Source organism: Cydia pomonella, chromosome 20 (assembly GCF_033807575.1).
Source record: "Cydia pomonella isolate Wapato2018A chromosome 20, ilCydPomo1, whole genome shotgun sequence".
Lineage (NCBI taxonomy): Eukaryota > Metazoa > Arthropoda > Insecta > Lepidoptera > Tortricidae > Cydia > Cydia pomonella.
The window spans coordinates 8,966,112-8,987,532 of NC_084722.1; the positions used below are offsets into that span (position 1 = coordinate 8,966,112).

Genomic DNA, 21,421 nt, shown 5'->3' on the forward strand with positions numbered 1-21,421 from the left:
AATCGAAATTCGCAAATTGCGGGGATCTTTCTCTTTTACTCTCACTAAGACGTAATTAGAGTGACAAAGAAAAATGCCCGCAATTGACGAACTTCGATTTTTGCGGTAGGCCACCAGAATCTTCAATGTCGTTTCGACTTGGGTCACGTGACGTGTGTTAAAAGATACTTTAAATTCAGTATTTACAATAATATGCTCATTAGAGGTCCACTAAAGGTTAGTTAAACATGTTCTTATAATCCATAAGAATTTATTGGGATACTATTCTGCCCTAAGATTTGTAGATGGAAACAACCCTAAAATTTATTGAACATATGAGAATATACTGATATTCCGTGAAACGGATAAGGCCCGAAATCGGGACTGGTTTCGGGTCCGTTATCGGGAAGTGTGCATGTAATTGGCGCTTAATATCGGTCGAATTGTGCGCACCATCTATTAGACAATTGAATCTGAATTAGATTGGCAAAAAGAAAACGGAACACACAAACACACGCCTTTTATTCATTCCCATTTTGGACTGTCTGTGGTCACTGTTGCCTGTGCTGTTGCAAACAAAAGACAAAATAGATATTTATGGCTGGTTCTTTCCGGCGATGCGAGTGATGCGACATGTGACAAAGTTTTTCGACAACAAAATTATGTGACGACTTTATGTCGATATAGTAGTCTATTAACCGACTTGTAAATAGATTCTCAATTTACATTAGTTTGTATGATTGCTAGCTAATAATCGTCATTATATTAAGTCGAGACGAGGCAATTTTTCGAACAATTATATTCAAGGATATTGTACCTACATGTGGACGCTAGATTAGATTGACAGTATTGACACCAATAATTATATTTTTACTTAACATACCTGTTGGCATTGTAGTGATTGGATTGAAATTAATTATTATGATAATGAGAATCAGTATGTTAACCATGTCCATTTTACTGTAGTCTGGGCCGCGCAGTGACAGATTTTCCCTAGCCCCGGTAGGCTCAGTAGGTCCGAGCCTTTGGCGGTAAGATATTAGGGACAGCTGCAGTCTATATGATGGGTGCTGAGTAAGGGGCGGCTAGTACTTACTACAGGACCAGGGTGCTTAGCCAACGTGCCAATCGTTTACGCTCCATAGCAAATGAAACGCAACTGTCTCTGTCGCACTCATATGGAAGAGTGATAGAGAGAGATGGCTACTTTTCGCTACGGAGCGTTAACCATTGACACGTTGGCTAGGCACCCTGAAGCCTAAAGTGGCCAAGACAGCAAATTTGTCCGTATAGCGCCAGCGACTGTGTATGCTAAGCCGACGAAGCCTCTTACAAATTCCATTGCATACCTTACGTTCATCCTAGTTAATAAGAAAAAAAATCGTTTTACAACTACCTAACTGATTAATATTTTTTTTCATGAAACCAGAAAGAACCTAAATTTTCTTTCTATACTATCTTTATGATTAAGAACGTACGATACATTTGTATTATTGTTATAGGTATTCCTAATAAGGCCCGTCTAATCAAAGTGAGGTAATGTCTTTATAAACGTCATGTTTTCATAGAAATTTGAGATTAATATGAATGCTGACATTGCCACATTTTTTCACTGCAAACGCTTTCCAGAGTTAGCTAAGCTAACTTAGCTCGGTCCGACTATATCAATATCAGTTATCTTTTTTACTTTATATCGATATCGATAACATTCACAATAGTCTCCGCTAAAGGCTTCATTTGCTTGCGGTGCACTTAATAACAAACACGTGTGGCTAATGTTTGAAACTTGAATCCATCCATTCGTCGTTTGACCCTCTCACAAAGCTGTATTGTATTTTGCTTTGGTTGTGTACGCGTAGATACACTTAAGTGTTAAAGTTAAGATTTAATTATTGTTAATAGTGGTCGTGATTCGATATGGGTGCGGACAGCTCGAAGGAAGAAAACAAGTAAGGAAATGATAACTATTATCAGCGAATGATTTCTTAGTATTAACCATGTACCCATTAACCTTTCGTTTGAGTTCGATAATGATCCTGACATAATTCAGGTTATCCTTATATTGCATTGTTTTCGAGATCGACTTTTGCTGCTTTGTACGGCACGGCCAAGGCTTGAAACCCCCAATTTTAGACCACCACTCACATACGAATGGTTATTAAATAATAGTGTTATACAGTTGAATAGGTTACATTAACACCAAGGAGGTAAGGTACCTACGTAATTAAACATTTGAGTTCGTGGCTTGCAATGAATTACATGTTGTTTGTTACTGTTGGTATTGTATTTTTTTTTCCTGAATAGGGCGGTCCACACAGAGCGAGCATACGCTCGAGCCAATTTACTCGAGCACAAAACGGCCAGTGTAGACGTGCCTCCTTCGAGGCGGCGCCCTCGGGCGAGAAAAAAGCACGCGCTGCCTACACTACACTGATAGTTTTGTGCGCGTGGAAATTGCCTCACGCGTATGATAGCTCTGTGTGGACTCGCCTAATGGGTTTAAAAATTGGCAATTTACCATTTAAGAAAATTCCGTGTGTGTGCGACCAAGACGCACGGAATTTTCCGTACAAAATGACATGTGCAAGCGAGACAGCGCTATGCATGTGTAGAGCGACGTCACGTTTACACATATAATTCCGAAAAATCGGAAACCGGATAAAAAATCCCTGAGGCTGTGGCCAGCCAAGCGTTCGTTGTATGGAAACGGAAACGGCGGAAAATAGATACATTGAGCTGCAAAAGTACATACCCACTTTATGAATAGAAATCATTCATAAAATGAATATGCACCTTTGCTGCTATGTATACCTACAGCTTCTATACAGGGTGTTTTTTTTAACCTAAGGGTCATATTTATTTATATTTGCGAGTTGAATATCATACTGGGCTATTTTTACTATGGATGGAACCAACCCCGAAATAGCAAAAATTTTTTGGCTGTGTTCGTCCATATATTTTGGTCTATCAGATGGCGATATTTATATGCTAGCCTAGAATATTTTCTCAGTTTCAGGGTTGGTCCCATTGTAAAAGTTTGGTTGAAAACAAACAATCCGTACAACTAATAAATAAAGACACATCTGTTTTTTTCCGGGGCATACATAGGGTAGGTATTTAGGGACCTATACGAACATTGTCCTAAAATTTGCACGAATATAATCACGTAAAATGGGGTGAATAGGGACGAAACACACATTCAAACCTCGATAATTTTTTATTTATTTATAACGTGTGGATGCGGTACGTTGATTTTTATACATAAAAATGTTACTGCCGTATGAATTTTAGTTATAACTTAGCATAAACACACTAAGCAAAACCAATTTCATTAAAAAAAACCTAAAATTGTTTTTGGTTTTTGTGCTTTTTTCCATAGAAACAATTATTAATGATTTTAAAAAACCGCACCCGTGACGGATATATGTAGTATGCCAAAAAATCACAAATAATTCGTAGTATAACCACCTGCGAGGATATTACGGTTTGTTTAGCGGTTCTTGAGTAATAATGATTTCTTGTTCCTGCTCCATATTTTTTTTTTATAATTCGTAACAACTTCGGTTTCTATGTCAATGAAAGCCGAATTTCAGCCCACAGTGCGTAGCAGCGAAGTAAAATATTGCGAGCGGGAAACCATTTTCTATTTAATTAGGTACTGGTATCATTAAATTTCAAGTAAAGATAACGCATACGCAAATTATAAAAGAGCCTTCATACCTATAAGAGACTTTTGATTACTCATGTAAATTGACATAATTGACAACCCTGGCCTATAAACAGTAAGTCGCCCATCTATCATCCGTATTCACCCCGATCGTAAAACCAAGTCTCGCCATTCATGACATCATGACCCGACTGTCCCTGTTGTCCTCCCATCTCACCCCTCAACATATCCGTACTCACCCCATAGGAATCCTCAAATATGTTTGAATCGTTTTCTATGTTAAAACTAATGGTTTTGGATTTTAATTAAGCTTCGTAAGTGTGAATGATATCCGCAAGGTTGATTGTCAAATCTCACGTAAAAATGAATTAAAATTGAACTTCAACTTTGGCAGTGATTTTTCGCTAGATTTGCCAGATGAAGAAAAAACATGTCAAAAAATATAATAAACTTACTGAGCATTCTGAGCCAAATTCGTCTGCTGATACCGGTATCACCGCTGAGCCTATCTACCTCAGTCAACTGACCTACCTTTAACCTTCAATACCGGCACAGGGCCTATACCGGCAATTGGCGAAACGGCTGGTGGATGGGACAGGGGATAAGAGAGCTGGCAGCTTCCTCGCCCAACGCTTGAACATAGCGATCCAGCGAGGAAATGCTGCCAGCATCCTCGGTACCTTGCCACGGGGGCCCATTTTAGATTTAGATTATTAGTTTGATATAGTAGTTTTAGTTTAGTTAATAGGGTTGTTTCCATCTACAAATCTTAGTGCAGAATTGTATCCCAATAAATTCTTTTGGATTATAAGAACATGTTAAACTACTTTTAGGGGACCTGTAATGACTATATTTTTGTAAATATTGAATTTAAGATATCTTTTGGCACACGTCACGTCACGTTTTGGCAAACTCGAAACGTCATTGAAGATTCTGATGACGTCACAACTCTCGGATTGACACTGTTGACAGTTAGGCGATAAACAACAAATGTCAGTTGACAGTTTGTACCTTCTACGTATGTATGTAGTTATGTGTCAAACCGTAAACTGTGACGTCACACAATTTTCAAAGAGCGTTTTGGGCGCGAAAGCATCTGTCAAAATATATTTTGTTAATTTAACATATTTAAAGCCGTTTTTGGTATAAAAGTTGAATTTTAGGGCAACTTTTAGTTACTGTAGAACGTAATACAAGCGTTTCAAAAAATTGGAAACAACCCTATTGTATTACTTATATAATTTTTTTATTAACTTGTCAATAAATTAGTGTTATATCTTTAACCTTCTGTTTCAGATCCAAATTACAAGACGAAAGACAACAGCGCAACCAGTATGTCACGCAACAGAGACGACAGGAATCGGTACAGACTTCCAGTGGGACGTATCAGTCGCCTGTACAAAGACAAATAGGCTCGTAAGTTAAATAGGGCCTCTATTACAAGCCATCGACCGATCAAATGCCGCAATATACTCGTAGTGTGTTTTCGAACCTATTTTTGATATAACCGCAAACATGAACTAGGCGTAGGTTTTAATGCAATAAAATCAATTCTAAAATATTTTTTGAATGTTTTAATTTTTTTAACTATCAGAGCATAATTAGCCGGGTCCACACAGAGCGAGGTGAGCGAGCATACGCGCGAGGCAATTTCCTCGCGCACAAAACGGCCATGGCGGCGCGAGTGTTTTCCTCGCCCGAGCGCACCGCCTCTGCCCAGGCACGTCTACACTGGCCGTTTTGTGCGTGAGGAAATTGCCTCGAGCGTATGCTCGCTCTGTATGGACCCGGCTATTCATTTCTGAAAATATTTCGAGCAGCAATGTATTTCGTACATCATGGTCACTTGTGACAGTTTGTCACGTCGCGTCATTAAATGCGACGTTTTGAGTTAAAACAAAGTAGTAATACATTGCTTGCTGAATTGTTTTATATGGAAAAATAAAAGTAGTATGACTTTTATAAAACCTTTGAAAGTGTGTTCATTAAAGCCTAAACTAACTACCCTTTGGATATGCGGTCGTATCAAAAATACACGTTGTATACCAAAAATTGCATGCGATATCGGTAGGTCCTAAGATAATTATCTTTTGAAGGTACAAGAGAGCGTGCACTTCACTAGAAAGTGTTCACCTCCCATGATGGGAGAACAAATCCCATAGAGCATATAATTTGCGTTGAAACCTCGTTTGTATGTCACTAATGTTCACTAAGGTGCGTGCATCCAATCCTGGACAAGCTACAGCAAAGGGATCGGAACCGGTTTTTTGCAAAGACATCGAAATAACCATATATTTCGGTTTATTTTATACTCAAAATGTAGGACTCAGTTGTGTTTTTAGATAACAACTTCGTATTATTAGATTGCCCGATTAGGAATGAAATAATTAACAAAGAACGAAAAAATACCGTTTTCGTTCCCATACAAAAAATACCGGTTTCCGATCCCTGACAGCAAGCCTATCCGCGAAACGAGGGCCACGGAACGCTCGAAGCTCAAGTCGACTCTAACGCCGCCGACAGCCATAATAGGTACATTGGTTAATAAAAGTACCTATAGCGGGTATTAACTGCAACTCGCAACCTCTGAGGTTGCGTTTTGTTGCCGAGGAGTAAGTGCATCTTTTAGGTGTGCCGTGGCTTAGGTACCATGCTTACCAATCACTCGTGTAGATGCACCAAAGACACTGTCGTTAAAAAGTTAAATATATTGATATCACTTTCAGTACAGAGAGATCCCGAACAACTTACAGTTACACAACAGAAAACTTACAAAGTGTAATAAAACAAACAAGCCAACCACATGTTCTGGAAAGATCACGCAACCCATACAACTACAACTCTGAGGACTTGCATGGAATCAAGCAAACTCCCAATTTGTACCCAAACCTTAACGTGAGCCGAGGCGAAGACAGCTTTGTTTACGTGAATAACTATGGACAACCAAGGTACCCTTCATTTGAACTTTCATACTTAGTTAACACTACTAAACACACCCATGGAAAATTATATGGTTTTATTCACGAATACTCATTCAGTTATTTCGTGTGAGTCGTGTGACGTGTTGCGAAGCGCTGACAACGCACAACGGTCTCAGAGCTTGAAAATGTTGACATGCTGAGGAATTAATACTCGGGAGTAAACCGCAACATTAGGTAATTCAACAAACAATGTAATTCAGTCAACGAAATATCAAACATACGGACAATTCTACTCAACGCGTCTAAGGGCCCTCATTCAACGCCTCGGGCATCGCAAGTGTCAGCACTATCACCTACTACGATACATCCATTATCCCAGGATTCCCAGACCAACGTGGTACAAAAGGTTGCATCTGTGTCCCGTGTCAACGCTTCGCCAAAATTCCTTCCTCCTCGGCCGCCACCACTATCTAATTCAAGGTAGATAACTTCATTATAGATCGTGCTGTTCATGATGGTGTGTTCCGTACTATAAGGCCTTATTTGACACTTAAGAGGGAAGTATACCATGTAATTCCATACAATAAGAGACGCTTTTCCCCTTCTAAATATTTTCGTTTCTCCGTGATTTTTTAGTATGTTATTGACACATTGAAAAACAGATTTATAGGTTTTCCTTTTTATTCAAAATTTGCAATGTATAAAAAATATAAGTATATATATTTTTTAAGGCGAAACGAATATATTAAGTATCAAAATGATTTGTTAAGATAGTGGAAACCGTTTGCTCCCGAAATGCAATTTCATAGAAAAATAACCGTTACCTCTTAAGGGGCTCCCCGCGGTTTACATGGCTTTTTGATTAGTTTTGAGTCATTACTCCTACATTTGCAATATAGATTTCGAATTGGGTAACCTCCGCCCAAACCAAATTCTAAGACAAACGGCTATCGGTTCTTTAATCTTTTATCTCCATTCTGGTCTGCCGTATTTTAAAAGAAATGAACACTTATTTTTTATATTTATTTTAAACATTGTCTAAAAAAACACTTTTTTCGTTACTCGATTGCTGTGAAGGATTTTAAATGTACGAAATCTACACATTTGGGTTCGTCTTCGACGTCTCTAAAAACTGGTCAGAGATTTTAATTTTAAACTAATTAACACAAAAGTTATAGCCAGAAAACCAGTTTTTTGGCCTAAAATTGTTCAACTTTGATGCCAAATATCTAATAAGTATATGTGACACTATACTGCTTACAGCCGTTGCTGTTAAAATGATGAGCTACAAAAAACATTAGAAAACGAAGGGATTCAGATCGAAGGTCATTGGCGTTAGAGACCCCCTTAAGGTGGTCCGCAAATGGATTGGCGAATATGTAGGAGACTATACGAAGGTTCGAGAGTCGCATCCTTAAAGATGGCTATCTAATCCTAGATCGGCCCAGGACGAGGCTTCCAACACTTCTTTTTCTATGACAGGTGATCGGTGATAACGGGATGCTTTCTATACTTATAGAAAACTGAATTGTCGGACGCCCAGCCCGAGCCCAACGTAGCGTGAGTCATCCCATAAAACTTTCGCATAACTATTCGCAGGTATAGTTCTACGTATACGGGTTGCTGTTATCAGCGGTAGCAATAAACGCAAGAGAAGAATGTTATTGTTCACAAGATAAGCTTGCAAGTGGTAAACGGTCGGTTTATAAAATTTCAACTATGTTAAGAATGTGACTGCTTAATTGTCTTACCATACACGAGTTACCTAACAATACTTAATCGTTGTTTTTGGCAGTCATAATGCTCCCGGAACCTCGCAGTCGGTAAATGCTTGTACCAACAAAAAGGAAGCACTATCAGATGCGAAACGTAATGCACCAGACCCTTGGAAGTCAAAGCCTTCTGCCAATAAGAATGGACCGAAATCAGACGGCAGGTAAATTTAAATTAGGTTTTTTTTTAACTTGTTCAATCGCCATCAGATATGGAGGAACGGCCAAACTGCTCAAAAATTTGAACATTCATTTTAACGTTTTGATAATTGAGACTTCATTCAGATATTTGTGGACATCTTGTCTTCTTCTATATGTGAGGTCGCTGTACAGTCCGCGCAACTATACAATACATTTTAAATGTTCGCTATGTGAACACGTAGGTATTAAATCATATTATAAATCCTTTCAATGCCTCGCCTATCGTGTGCGGCGCATCGTCGTAAACTCTTGTCGGAATGCAGAAATAAAAATACAAAAATATAATAATAAAAATACTTTATTGTGCACTACAAAGAAATGTTAGGCTGTAGCCACGAGCGTAGGATATACATGTTTTTTTAGAGTCGGACCAAGATAAGTTGGCAGCGAATCAAGCGAATGTTATTTTAAACGTCAAACTTCTATGAAATTATGATGTTTACTTAACACTTTCACAGGCTGGGCTATCAAAATTGTTGCCAACTTAGCTTGGTCTGACTCTATGTACGAGTAATAGGAAGCAAACGAGGAGACGAATCGCCTGATGGTAAGCGATTACCGTCGCCCATTCACACCCGCAATACAAGAGAGGTTATAAGTGCGTTGTGCGTGCGGTATTTAATGATAGTAGTACGTTCTTCTCTTGAAAGTTTGACAATTGAGGACTGCCAACCATCTAACCGGCACATTATTTTTATCTAACTTTCCAGGGGTCGAGACAACGACATCAGTTGCCCGACTTGTGGCCAGCGCTATGGGCTCAGCATCTACCAGTGCAGCAACGGACACGGCTCCTGCCAGGACTGCCGCTTGGCTCAGAGGTCGTGCGGCAAATGTCTGTCGCCCATCACAGCTATGAGGAACATCGCGATGGAAACCGTTATAGCAGACGTAAGAATATTTTGTCTTTTCTGCACCCTCGTAAGCCTCTAATGGGGTTAGAAACCCACCACTAAGATCGTTCCTCCTCATGCTCGTAAAATTTGACATTTAAGTCGCGTGTTAGCGGCATAAAATTCGATAGTCGAGGATCGCTTTGTTGTACAATCTACTATTATGTTACAGTTGAATACTACTTGTCAGAACGAAGGCTGCACGCTACGCTTTAAGTTCGATGGGATGCAGCGTCACCTCAAGGAGTGCCCGTTTGGCGAGATGGACTGTCCAATGGGCGCAGTCTTTGGACAATGCTCAACTCGATGTAAGTAAACTAATGACGTTTATATTTTATTTCCCTTACCCCTCAATTATTTAAACCAATCCAAAAATACTAATGCAAAAGTATGTATATTTGGCTAAGATCTATTACCTAATCATGGCTGGATTACTAAATCGGTGCTCAAGTATGAATTTGGACATGTTGACTTAAATCCTGGAGATATTTGATCACATTTTTTTTTAAATATCTTGAGGCATTGTACCAAGGATGCTGACGGGCATTTCCTGGTCGTATACGTTGTGCAAGGAAGCCGCCAGCTCTTCGGTCACCAGTTACTTCAACCTTCGAAAACTTGTGCGCGCTGGGATCCCATATGGAACTACAGTTTTTTTTTTTTAATTTTCAGGCAAAGTATCTGACATGGCTGCACATTTTGACATGTGCCACAAGGAGCAACGCGCCGCAGAAATAGACAAGGAGATGTACGTGTTCAACATATGTATGGATACCCATAAATTGTTTCTTATAAAGAATGGTCCATACAACTTCTTAGTTCACGTTAAAGTAGACGAGAAAGAACGTAAAATTTCCATGACTGTTCAGTTACTAGGCACGAAAATAAGTGCCGACAAATGGACGTATGAGTTCCACGTATATAACAAAAGACAACCGTTAAGGAAATATCTCTACGTTGACAGCTGTCAGTCAATCGGTACTCCTGTTACGGATATTTTCAAAGAGAGCCAGTGTGCTACTCTGCCTCTTAGTTACGCCATGACTTTCGTCAATGAAAGCGCTTTGACGTACAAGTTTTATATAAAGAAGGTAATGAACCAGCGGGGACGTAGGAGAGGTCCCAGGAATAACGATGCCAATTAAACAAATATTTAGGGTTGGAATAGACTACATGCCAGCTGCAGTTGCCCTGTTTCGGCCCTGGCAAGTTAATCTTTGTACTAAGTATGGTTTTAGTAACTTAAGTTCATGTCGATTTGACTTAATTCTTGGAGTTGAATGTTGAGCCATACAAGCTCTGAGTAATGAAGTCGTATATCACACCAAATGGAGTTAGGTTCAGTTTTGTTCTTATGTACCTACAAATTTATTATTTGATATGACTATGATTGAAATGTACAATTAGATACTTATTTTTCTCTAACTTTACGATTTCTTTGTCATTTCGTAGGTATGTCCTTAACATTGTATCTTAAGGAAAGCAAATGAAAAAAAGATTAAATATTATGTAATAGAGATTAGGAGCATTTTCCACAATGATTGGTCATTCCTCAAATTTTCTCCACGTTTTTTCAATAATCTATTTTAAAAAACGACTTTGTAATTTTAATTTATTATTGTTTACATATTCCATTCGCTTTAACTCTATACAAGTTTTATTTGTGTGAATTATCTTAATGGTTGTTTAATGTTAGCTAAGTAAGCACGTCGAAGTGTAGTTATGATACCGACGTAATTATTCTATTTAGCTCCTTATTTGTAGTACCTAACCTAAGATAACTATGAAACTAATTACATACATAGTTTCTACATTGTTATGAACCTTGAACTAACCTAATTATGTATTACCGGATGAGATAAAGCGTAACGACTAGAAGAAAGGATTCTAATGTAGATCTAATAACGCATCTATATAGGTATATTGCGAGGTGGGAAAACTAAAGGCGATAGCAACGCAAAGCGTGGCAAAAATGTGAACTTCTGTAATATTTGACAAAATATCAGTTGTCAAATACCTTATTAATATGGCACTTAGCCGCCAGAGTCGCTATGCCTTTTTTATACGGCTTTGGCCAAGGAGGAGTTGTAGGTGGTCGGATTTTTGTAGTCCTCCTCCATTTTTTGTGGCGCTTTAATTCATGGTTGTCACCTACTTAGAATGGGTTTACGGAATATTCTCCTAAACTGACGACATCTGTGAAAATTATATTGAAATAGATAGATAGAATACTATTTATTGGCACACTTCAATAGAAGATACAGCTTAAAGAAAAACGATTGATCATAGAGGCAAATTATTAATAAGATATTATTGTTACATGAGGGATTCAAGGATAATAATAATAATAATAATAATAGCGGTGTTGCTCCTGGTCGTCTTCACGACGGCATTTTCAGGGGCCCATCTAGTGGGCGGCGAGTCACCGCCTGCCTCGATAACTAGTGAAAACATTGTTATGGCAGGTGTCCGGACGTCTTTGCAATAACCCAGTCTCATTGTCCTCCCAAACTTCAATCCATAGACCGTTATACTGTTCACTTTACTACAATAGTCCCAATGCCTGTTGCGACCGGTTCATTGGTGTCTATTGTTGCGCCCGTGAACGGGTTCCAGCAGGCGTTCTACATGACATTAAAGCTCTCCAAGAGGCCTCTACGTGTTGGATCTATATCCCCATGCAAGCCTATCAAAAGACCGGGATTTATAGGCCCGTGAAATCCAAGGAGATACAATATAATAATAATATTCTTTATTGTGCACAACGAAAACATGATTAAATACAGTAATTAACATAAAAAACTAAGCAACAACAGGCGGTCTTATCGCTAAAAAGCGATCTCTTCCAGACAACCTTCAGGTAGTAGAAATTACTGTAAGGAAGAAATATGTATAAGGGTAGCAAATATAAATGGAGAACCAGAACAGAGGAAAAAAATAAAACAGCACAAATATATGTATAACATATAAATATATACATAAATATGATATATATATATATATAAACATATACATACATATTTCACACAACACAGAATCAAAGAGACTGAATCGAATGATTAACGAGTTTGAGGAAGGGACAGATAGTGTATTTTGAGTTGAGCCTTAAAAATGGGGAGCGATTTAGCATGTCTTATCTCAGACGGCAGGGCATTCCATAACCGAATCGCTTTGAAGGTAAAAGAATCGTTATAGAATTTTGAAGAAGAAGAAATTTGGGCAAGCATATAATTTTGGGAGCATCTCAAAGAAGAGAGGTATTTGAAGCGCTCCTTCAAGTAGAGTGGGGTAGAGGGGTTGAATAAAATACCGTACAGGTGAGCAAGAATATGCGAATTGCGTCGCAAACGTATGGGAAGCCACTTGAGCTGCGAACGGTAATAGGAGACATGATCATATTTTCGCAAGCCATAAATGAACCGGATGCATAGATTTTGAAGACGTTCGAGTTTATTTAGTTGTTCTTCAGTAAGATCGGGATAACTGATATCCGCATAATCTAAAATGGGGAGAAGCAGAGCATGAGCAAGCGCAGCTTTGGTAGCGAGCGGTAAAAAGTTACGAAGCCGCCGTAGCGATCCTATTGCAGCAAACATTTTCCTACTAACCTCATTGATCTGAGGAACCCAAGATAGAGTACGGTCCATAATGATGCCTAAATTTTTAACTTGAAAAGAATAAGGGATCTGTGTGCCGTTAAATAAAATCGTAGGTAAGTTGGAAAAATCTATTCGGGAGATTAATTTTGAACTACCTATAATGATTGTTTGCGATTTAGACGGATTGACAATGAGACCATGGCGATGACTCCAGTCTAAAATATTTTCCAAATCATTATTTGTAGTATTAATAACGGATGGTAGATCATCAAGCACACCCTGAGAATAAATTTGTAAATCATCAGCATACAAGTGATAAGAAGAGACAATGTTACTAGTGATTGAATTAATAAAAACCGAGAAGAGAAGTGGTGATAGAACGCCACCCTGCGGAACGCCGGCAAGAGTGTTGCACCAAGGATAGATATATATAAGTACCTATATTCATTATTATGGTATCTACCGCATAATGGTGATATTTTTTGAAGTCAGACACGAACATTTTAGTTAGGCAGTAGCCTAGTTCACCGGTGGATTGGTAATATAGTCCTACATGAACAGACATGGAGTTAAGACAAAAACTTATGTTGTTTCCAGCGTGGTTTTTCTCTAGATTTTTAGTGTATAAATTGTACTTGTTAGTGTTCTTATTAATTTGGCACTTAGGTAAGATTCAGATATCGTGCATTTCGGTCGTACTTGCCCGTACTTGTAATGACGTAGGCGAGACGCCAGACTCACTGCACAATAACTAAATGACAACATTCAAATAGGTATCATTCGATGTCATTATACGATCGAATTGGCCTGTAAGTACATGTATCAGTGCGTAACTAATGATTTATATAATTTATTATGTCTTATAATTTTAGAATTATATCCTCTTAACGATATTAGACTAAAATCATTTATTCCACAAAATGTTAATTTGATGGATTACCACAACATACTTAGTCAATATTATTTACTCTAATATATTTTGAGAAACGGTTTCGAAATTTACGATAGTATTTAAGACTAATTGGCCGGTATTAATAGCATGGTCCATATGATTTGACAGTTCCTGAACTAATAATATATGGAAGTTAGAGCAAGGAACAAAATCCCTATATGCCAAAAAGTAAACATAAAAGTGTCCGACAAAAAACTATAAATAGGTGGCGCTACAATACCTCGAATACTTGAGAAAAAAATCTAATCATAGACAGCGCACTTCACTGTCTTCGTCAATAACGCCTAGGTTCTTAGCTACTCTAGCGCTACTCAGGAGAGATTCGGAACTATTGCAACAATTATGCCTAAGGAGTTTGTGTTCCTTGCCTCTACCTTCCATATAATAATACCTTTCGGAAAACACGCCCCTGAAACGGATACTAAGTACATATTCATAACTTTTAAAGGCCTGCTTTAATCAGTGGGCCTGATTAACAATCCGCCGGACGGTATCGGCCTGTCAGTTAGAACAAAAAGTTGACAATTCCGAACAACTGACAGGCCGATACCGTCCGGCGGACTGTTAATCAGTGGGCCCCTTTAAGTTGCTACTTACTTACCTAGTTGTTTTGTTGTATGAATGATAAGTAACTCTGAGAAGTGTTTAAATTTAATCATTAATATTATATTGTTTTAATCCAATTTATTTTATTCTAATAAACGTATTGTATGCTGCATTTTCACTTCGATGGTTTAATTTCTTGTCTTTAAAAAAATATAATAATCTGTACACAGCAGTACTGTTGTGTTGTTGTACTGTAACTGAGGTATTGTGTTATGACCGCAAATGATATTCTTAATTTGGTCTTCGCAGCTGCGGGTTGATTGCCTATACTTAATTGCACACAAATCATTAGTCAATAAATTTAATAATGGGGTTGGCTATCAAGACAAACGGCCACTTAGAAGGAACGTGTTACTGTAACTGTGCCTATTTATTTAAAGTGCGAAATCAATTAAAACATGAGTGCCACAAGTGAATGCAGTAGCGACCACATAGGTCATTACTTTTTTAATTAGGTATATGAATGAGAAAAATCCCAAACGAAGTTTGTCAGGTACCAAATGTTTCTTTTATTATTTCGATACTTGGATGTAAAAAAATACTTACGGTCCTCAGATAGACGCCGCCACTGGCCAAAAACAGATTTGCACTTCAGTGTTATCTCGAGGCATTCGCCTCTCAGTACTTCAGGAAACAATGGCTTGCTCCAGGCGACCCTATCAGTATCATAATCATCATCCTGCTGGACAAAGGCCTCCCCCAAGGATCTCCACAACAAACGGCTATTCGCTGCCCTCAACCAACGGTTTTTTTTATACTACGTCGGTGGCAAACAGGTGTAGGATCGCCTGATAGTAAGCAGTCTCCGTAGCCTATGTACGCCTGCAACTCCAGAGGAGTTGACATGCGCGTTGCCGACCCTAGCATCCCCCCTCCCCCTCGTTGAGCTCTGGCAACCTTACTCACCGGCAGGAACTAAATGCAGGAACACAACACTGAGTAGGTTTCCCGCGACTTAACCAGATCTTTGGTCCATCTAGTCTGGGGCCTTCCCACGCAGCTGCGCTGCATCTTTCGGTACATGGTCGCCACTCGAGAACCTCTTTTGCCCCATCGGCCATCGGTTCTGCGACCAATGTGGCCCTCCGCCCACTATCACTTAAGTCTGGCAATTCTCTGAGCTATTTATTTTTTTAATCTTTATTGCACAAAAGAAAAAATCTTACAGTACAAAAGGCGGACTTAATTCCACGAGGAATTCTCTACCAGTTAACCTTACAACTTTCGAAAAAGTTGGCTTGCCAGAGTATAATAACTTATATAATGTACCTATAACAATTTATTATGTTTAACCAACAATAAATACCTATGATAATTTAAATTCGTCTAGTTATCAGATCTTTAACCCTTACAACTAGGCCTCATGGTATTTTGTCCATTTTACGCGCAATAGTTTTCTTTCACTGAAAACCGAATCGTGTTAAATGTTGGAAGTTTTAAAGGCAATATGTTTATTGCTACTAATTGTATCTAGTAGGCTGTTAGGCACACTTGACACGGTAAAGTGCATATCAGGTGCGATGAGTGAAGATGATATGAAAAGGAATTTTATACAGCCTTACACACCTAGGCCTGTAAGGCAACCTTCTTTTGTTTTTAAACGTCAAATTATGGCACGTCTTGGCAGTCAACCATAACAAAACCTATAAGCAAAATTCTGCCATCATGTTTTTTTTTTCTTTTTTTTGTTTGTTAAATATTGTTTCCTGGATTCAAAGGGGAACAAAAATTTCATTCTTTTTGCGCTACGACTACGACGTACGGTTTAGGAGATACAGCCCCATAAAGTTTTTTTCAGTCATGCATAAATATTTATAGGGCTGTATCTCCTAAACCGTGCGTCGTAGCGTAAAAATAATCAAATATTCGTTCCCCTATTAATAACCCGAAAGTAATAACAACTATCATCATCATCATCCTATTTTTTTAAATTATTTCATTGCAAGTTTGAGAAAAGCACTATACAAATCTCGGCGAGAAACGGGGTTGCCGGCCGCGTATCCCTATCCGTCCTCGCTACGCTCGGCCGTCTATATCTACTTGGCCTGCAACCCTTCGTTTCCCGTCCTCTATAGTAATGTACTATTCCTACTAATAAGGTGATTTTCGTCGGTCAGGATAGAACTGCGTCCTAGCTAGAGCTGTTTTCTGCAGGTTCACGAAATACCAGAACATCTTTAACAATATTTGACATGTAAAAAAAACCTTGTCACTAATTGCCAAAAAGGTTGAATATTTGATATTATTGCACTAGAAAGATTTTTTCACATTTTATATACTTATTGTTAACGATGTGCTGATATTTCGTAAAACGGGAAACAACTAGCAAAAACTCGCGAAAATGTAAGTTCGTCAATTGCGGGCATTTTTCTCTGTCAGGGCCGAATTTAGGGGAGGGCAACCGGGGCTACTGCCCCGGGCCTCCACAAAAGAGGGCCCCCCACATTAGAGAATTCGGTAAATTTACCATTTTATTTGGAAAAAATTTGGGGCCAGGGGCCACTCCTTTATTGCCCGAGGCCTCCAGACCTCTAAATCCGGCATTGTTCTCTGTCACTCTAATTACGGTACGTCTTAGTGAGAGTGAAAAAGAAAGATCCCCGCAATTTGTGAATTTCGGTTTTTGCGATAGGCCCCAGGCCCGACATCGGGCCCGTTTCAACGTATGGATCTAATTGGCCCTTATCCCGTTCCTGGCAGCGTCTATCGCACATTTGTTTTTCATCAATGTCTGTCAGTCAGTGCAGCGCCAAATCAAGAGGAGCTGGTGCGAATCAGTGCGAACATCGAAATTCAAATGTTATTATTATCTTGACGATATGGATGTAGAGTAGTATAGCCATCACAGTAATTATATTGGAGCACGGACCTATCTCCATGTATTGAGTGACATAATTTCGATTTCCGAAATGCCACATGCATATCGGTTGATCCAGCATGTTTTAGTATTTTATGCAACAGTTGTATAAGAAGGGTCAAAAAAGGCGAGTGGCGTGAGTTACAATGTGAGCCGGAGCCGAAGGCGTAGGCGAACATTGTAAAGGAATACGCCACGAGAATTTTTTGACCTACTTATACAACGTTGCATACAATATTTTTCCTACGAGTCAACAAAAATAAATCTTAATTTAGGTAAACAAATTACAGCAAAAGTATATAGCCAAGACGCGCGAGCATACCTTGTTACGCGCCCGGCCCGCCCCGGGCCGCGGCCGGCCGGTCGGCGACACCTCCTCGTAATTCATGAGGCCCTGGTACTTGCTACTTGCTAAATTAAATTTTTGGACAGTTTTTTCTCAATTTTGGCCACCGTAGCCTACGGAGACTAACAAGCAACGCTAAGCGGTCTTCGTAGTCTATGGGTGTTGCTATATTACGGGTGTCACGTGCGTGTTACTGACTTATGAAGTAATTATTTTTACTATGCCACCAAATGAATATTTTGTAACTTGGCAGCAATGCACTTAGTTTAAAACTGTATTCGTTTTGGTTTTGTTAGGTTGGTAGCCATTAATCGCAGTAACGTTATAGCGATTAAAAGCACAAGAGCTTTTATGAGGAATAGACAATATAGACTTTTCTTGAAACCTTTTACGTATGTTCTTATATTCGTGTTAATGAATGCATAAATGACAGATAACAGTAGAGGAGTAGGAAAATATTATTATCTTGGCCAGGGAGTAGGTAGGAATACCTAGGTAGGTTGTTAAAAAAACATAGGTAGTAGAGAACGTCCACACTTGTATCAGTTCGCCGTATCGTATGTCCGTCGGCGTCGCGTAGCTCCGATGCGTATCATGAGTATCATGACTGTTAGCGTGAACGCAAATAGCTCGCAATCATGCAAGGCGCGTATCTGATTAGTGCAGGGCTGTCGTAGCAATCGTTTCTTGTGTTTATAAAGTTTATATATTGATGATATATTGTACTGGATTATATTATGTATATCGTTTTATAATCTCCTTAAAAAGGCGCGAAATTCAAATTTTCTATGGGACGATAACCCTTCGCGTCTATATTTTACAGTGTTGGCCGAACGTTAATGCAATTAACCATTAAAAAGGTTAATTAGCATTAACCCTTACAAATTAAGGAAAATTAATTATTAATTGTTGTTAACTTTAATTTGCATTAACATCAATTGCTTCACAAACCATTAAAAATTAAATAAATTGTTAATGAAAATTAAAAACATGATTAATAATTAACAATTAAAGAGAATAAATATCGTAAATTTATAAAAGGCGTCCAAGGGATTAAGGGTCTGCAAGACTGAACTTATATAAGTTTTGAGTATATATTATTACTAATCCTCCTGAAGAACCCTGGCAGTGCCTAGTGGAACTCAGGTTTGGTGCACCAGAGACACACGCTGTTTTGGTCATCCGACTCGTCTTAATGAGCACTTGGAAGAGCAGTATCCAAGATAGAGCTGATGCTGAACCCTGGCAGTACCTAGTGGAACTCAGATTTCGTGCAACATAGACACACGCTGTTTTAGTCATCTGACTCGTCTTGATGAGCACTTGAAAGAGCAGTATCCAAGATAGAGCTGATGCTGAACCCTGGCAGTACCTAGTGGAACTCAGGTTTGGTGCAACATGGACAAACGCTGTTTTGGTCATCTGACTCGTATTGATGAGCACTTGGGAGAGCAGTATCCAAGATAGAGCTGATGCTGAACCCTGGCAGTACCTAGTGGAACTCAGGTTTGGTGCAACATAGACACACGCTGTTTTACATAGACACTCGTCTTAATGAGCACTTGGAAGAGCAGTATCCAAGATAGAGCTGATGCTGAACCCTGGCAGTACCTAGTGGAACTCAGATTTCGTGCAACATAGACACACGCTGTTTTAGTCATCTGACTCGTCTTGATGAGCACTTGAAAGAGCAGTATCCAAGATAGAGCTGATGCTGAACCCTGGCAGTACCTAGTGGAACTCAGGTTTGGTGCAACATGGACAAACGCTGTTTTGGTCATCTGACTCGTATTGATGAGCACTTGGGAGAGCAGTATCCAAGATAGAGCTGATGCTGAACCCTGGCAGTACCTAGTGGAACTCAGGTTTGGTGCAACATAGACACACGCTGTTTTGGTCATCCAACTCGTCTTGATGAGCACTTGGAAGAGCAGTATCCTAGATAAAGCTGATGCTGAACCCTGGCAGTACCCAGTGGAACTCAGGTTTGGTGCAACATGGACAAATACTGTTTTGGTTATCTGACTCGTCCTGATGAGCGCTTTGATGAGCAGTATGCAAGATAGAGCTGATGCTGAACCCTGGCAATACCTCGTGGAGCTCAGGTTTTGTGCAACTTAGGTACACGCTGTTTCGGTCATTCGACTCGTCTTGATGAGTACTTGGGAGAGCAGTATCCAAGATTGAGCTGATGCTGAATCAGGGTTCACCAAAACAGTGTGTGCCTATGTTTCACCAAACCTGAGTTCCACTAGGTACTTCCAGGGCTTAGCATCAGCTCCATCTTGGATACTGCTCTTCCAAGTGCTCATTGAGACAAGTCGGATGACAAAAACAGCGTGTGTCTATGTTGCACCAAACCTGAGTTTTACTAGGTACTGCCAGGGTTCACTATCTTGGATACTGCTCTTCCAAGTGCTCATCAAGACGTGTCGGATGATCATAACAGCGTGTGCCTATGTTGCACCAAACCTGAGTTCCACTAGGAAATGCCAGAGTTCAGCATCAGCTCTATCTTAGATTCTGCTCTTCCAAGTGCTCATCAAGACGAATCGGATGACCAAAACAGCGTGTGCCTATGTTGCACCAAACCTGAGTTCCACTAGGTCCTGCCAGGGTTCAGCATCAGCTCTATCTAGGGTACTACTCTTCCAGGTGCCCATCAAGACGAGTTAGATGATCAAAACAGCGTGTGCCTATGTTGCACCAAACCTGAGTTCCAGTAGGTACTTCCAGTGTTCATCATCAGCTCTATCTTGGGTACTGCTCTCCCAATTGCTCTTCAAGACGTGTCGGATAATCAAAACAGCGTGTGCCTATGTTGCACCAACCCTGAGTTCCACTAGGTACTTCCAGGGTTCAACATCAGCTCTATCTTGGGTACGCTCTCCCAAGCGCTCATCAAGATGAGTCGCATGAACAAATCGGCGTGTGTTTATGTTGCTCCAATTGTGAGCTCCACTAGGTACTGCCAGGGTTCAGGGTCATTTTGTTGAGTCTCATTTTAAAACATAACGATCTTATAATTCACTGAAGCTTGTATTAATATGCTTTCAAGTAATTGTAACATTAATTATTTACGAAATTATTGTATTCCTTTAAACGTTAATGCAATTGAGAGTAATTATAATTAATTTTAATTAACATGTCAAAAATTTTATGCCAATTAACGTTAATTCAATTAATGCTTAATGCAATTGACTAATTGCGGAATTAATAGTTAATGCAATTGGTTAATGGTTAATTATAATTAACAATTACGGCCAACACAGATATATTGTAAACTTGCCGCTTTTCTCTACTGACAGGAATGGCTTGACAGACTATATTATGAAACAGGTGTACTGATAATACATTTCGGTGAGCGATTTCAGCAGGCGACATTTTTGAGCAGCACGCAGCTCAGAGGGCCTAGGCACGATGCCGATCGTTTGTGCTACGACAGCGAAATGCTTTATGTTTCTCTATAACTCTTGCATATTAGTGAGATAGACAGATAGCGATTCGTTGTCGTAGCACAAACAATGGCATCTTGGCTAGGCACCTTGTACAGTACAAAATAATACGGTAATACGATACGATGCTAGTGATACTTTATGCCCAAAGTGAGCGTATGATACGATACGTT

At 39.3% G+C, this 21,421-nt stretch overlaps 1 protein-coding gene across 1 annotated transcript; it reads left to right on the top strand.

Moving 5' to 3' along the window:
- The first annotated feature begins 1,661 nt into the window (after window positions 1–1,661).
- LOC133528753 (E3 ubiquitin-protein ligase sina-like) lies at window positions 1,662–14,708 on the top strand. The gene is made up of 7 exons (XM_061866204.1): window positions 1,662–1,928; window positions 4,943–5,062; window positions 6,373–6,594; window positions 8,363–8,503; window positions 9,251–9,431; window positions 9,606–9,741; window positions 10,106–14,708. Exons 1-7 carry the CDS (start codon window positions 1,897–1,899, stop codon window positions 10,576–10,578), a joined length of 1,305 nt encoding a protein of 434 aa, XP_061722188.1. The 5' UTR covers window positions 1,662–1,896; the 3' UTR covers window positions 10,579–14,708.
- Window positions 14,709–21,421: the final 6,713 nt, after the last annotated feature.

Excerpts from the sequence above, each read along its gene's own strand:
- LOC133528753 (XM_061866204.1), top strand. The coding sequence starts at position 1,897 with ATGGGTGCGGACAGCTCGAAGGAAGAAAACAA. Across the intron at positions 8,504-9,250 it reads GGACCGAAATCAGACGGCAG|GGGTCGAGACAACGACATCA; the intron begins GTAAATTTAAAT and ends CTAACTTTCCAG. Across the intron at positions 9,742-10,105 it reads TGGACAATGCTCAACTCGAT|GCAAAGTATCTGACATGGCT; the intron begins GTAAGTAAACTA and ends TTTAATTTTCAG.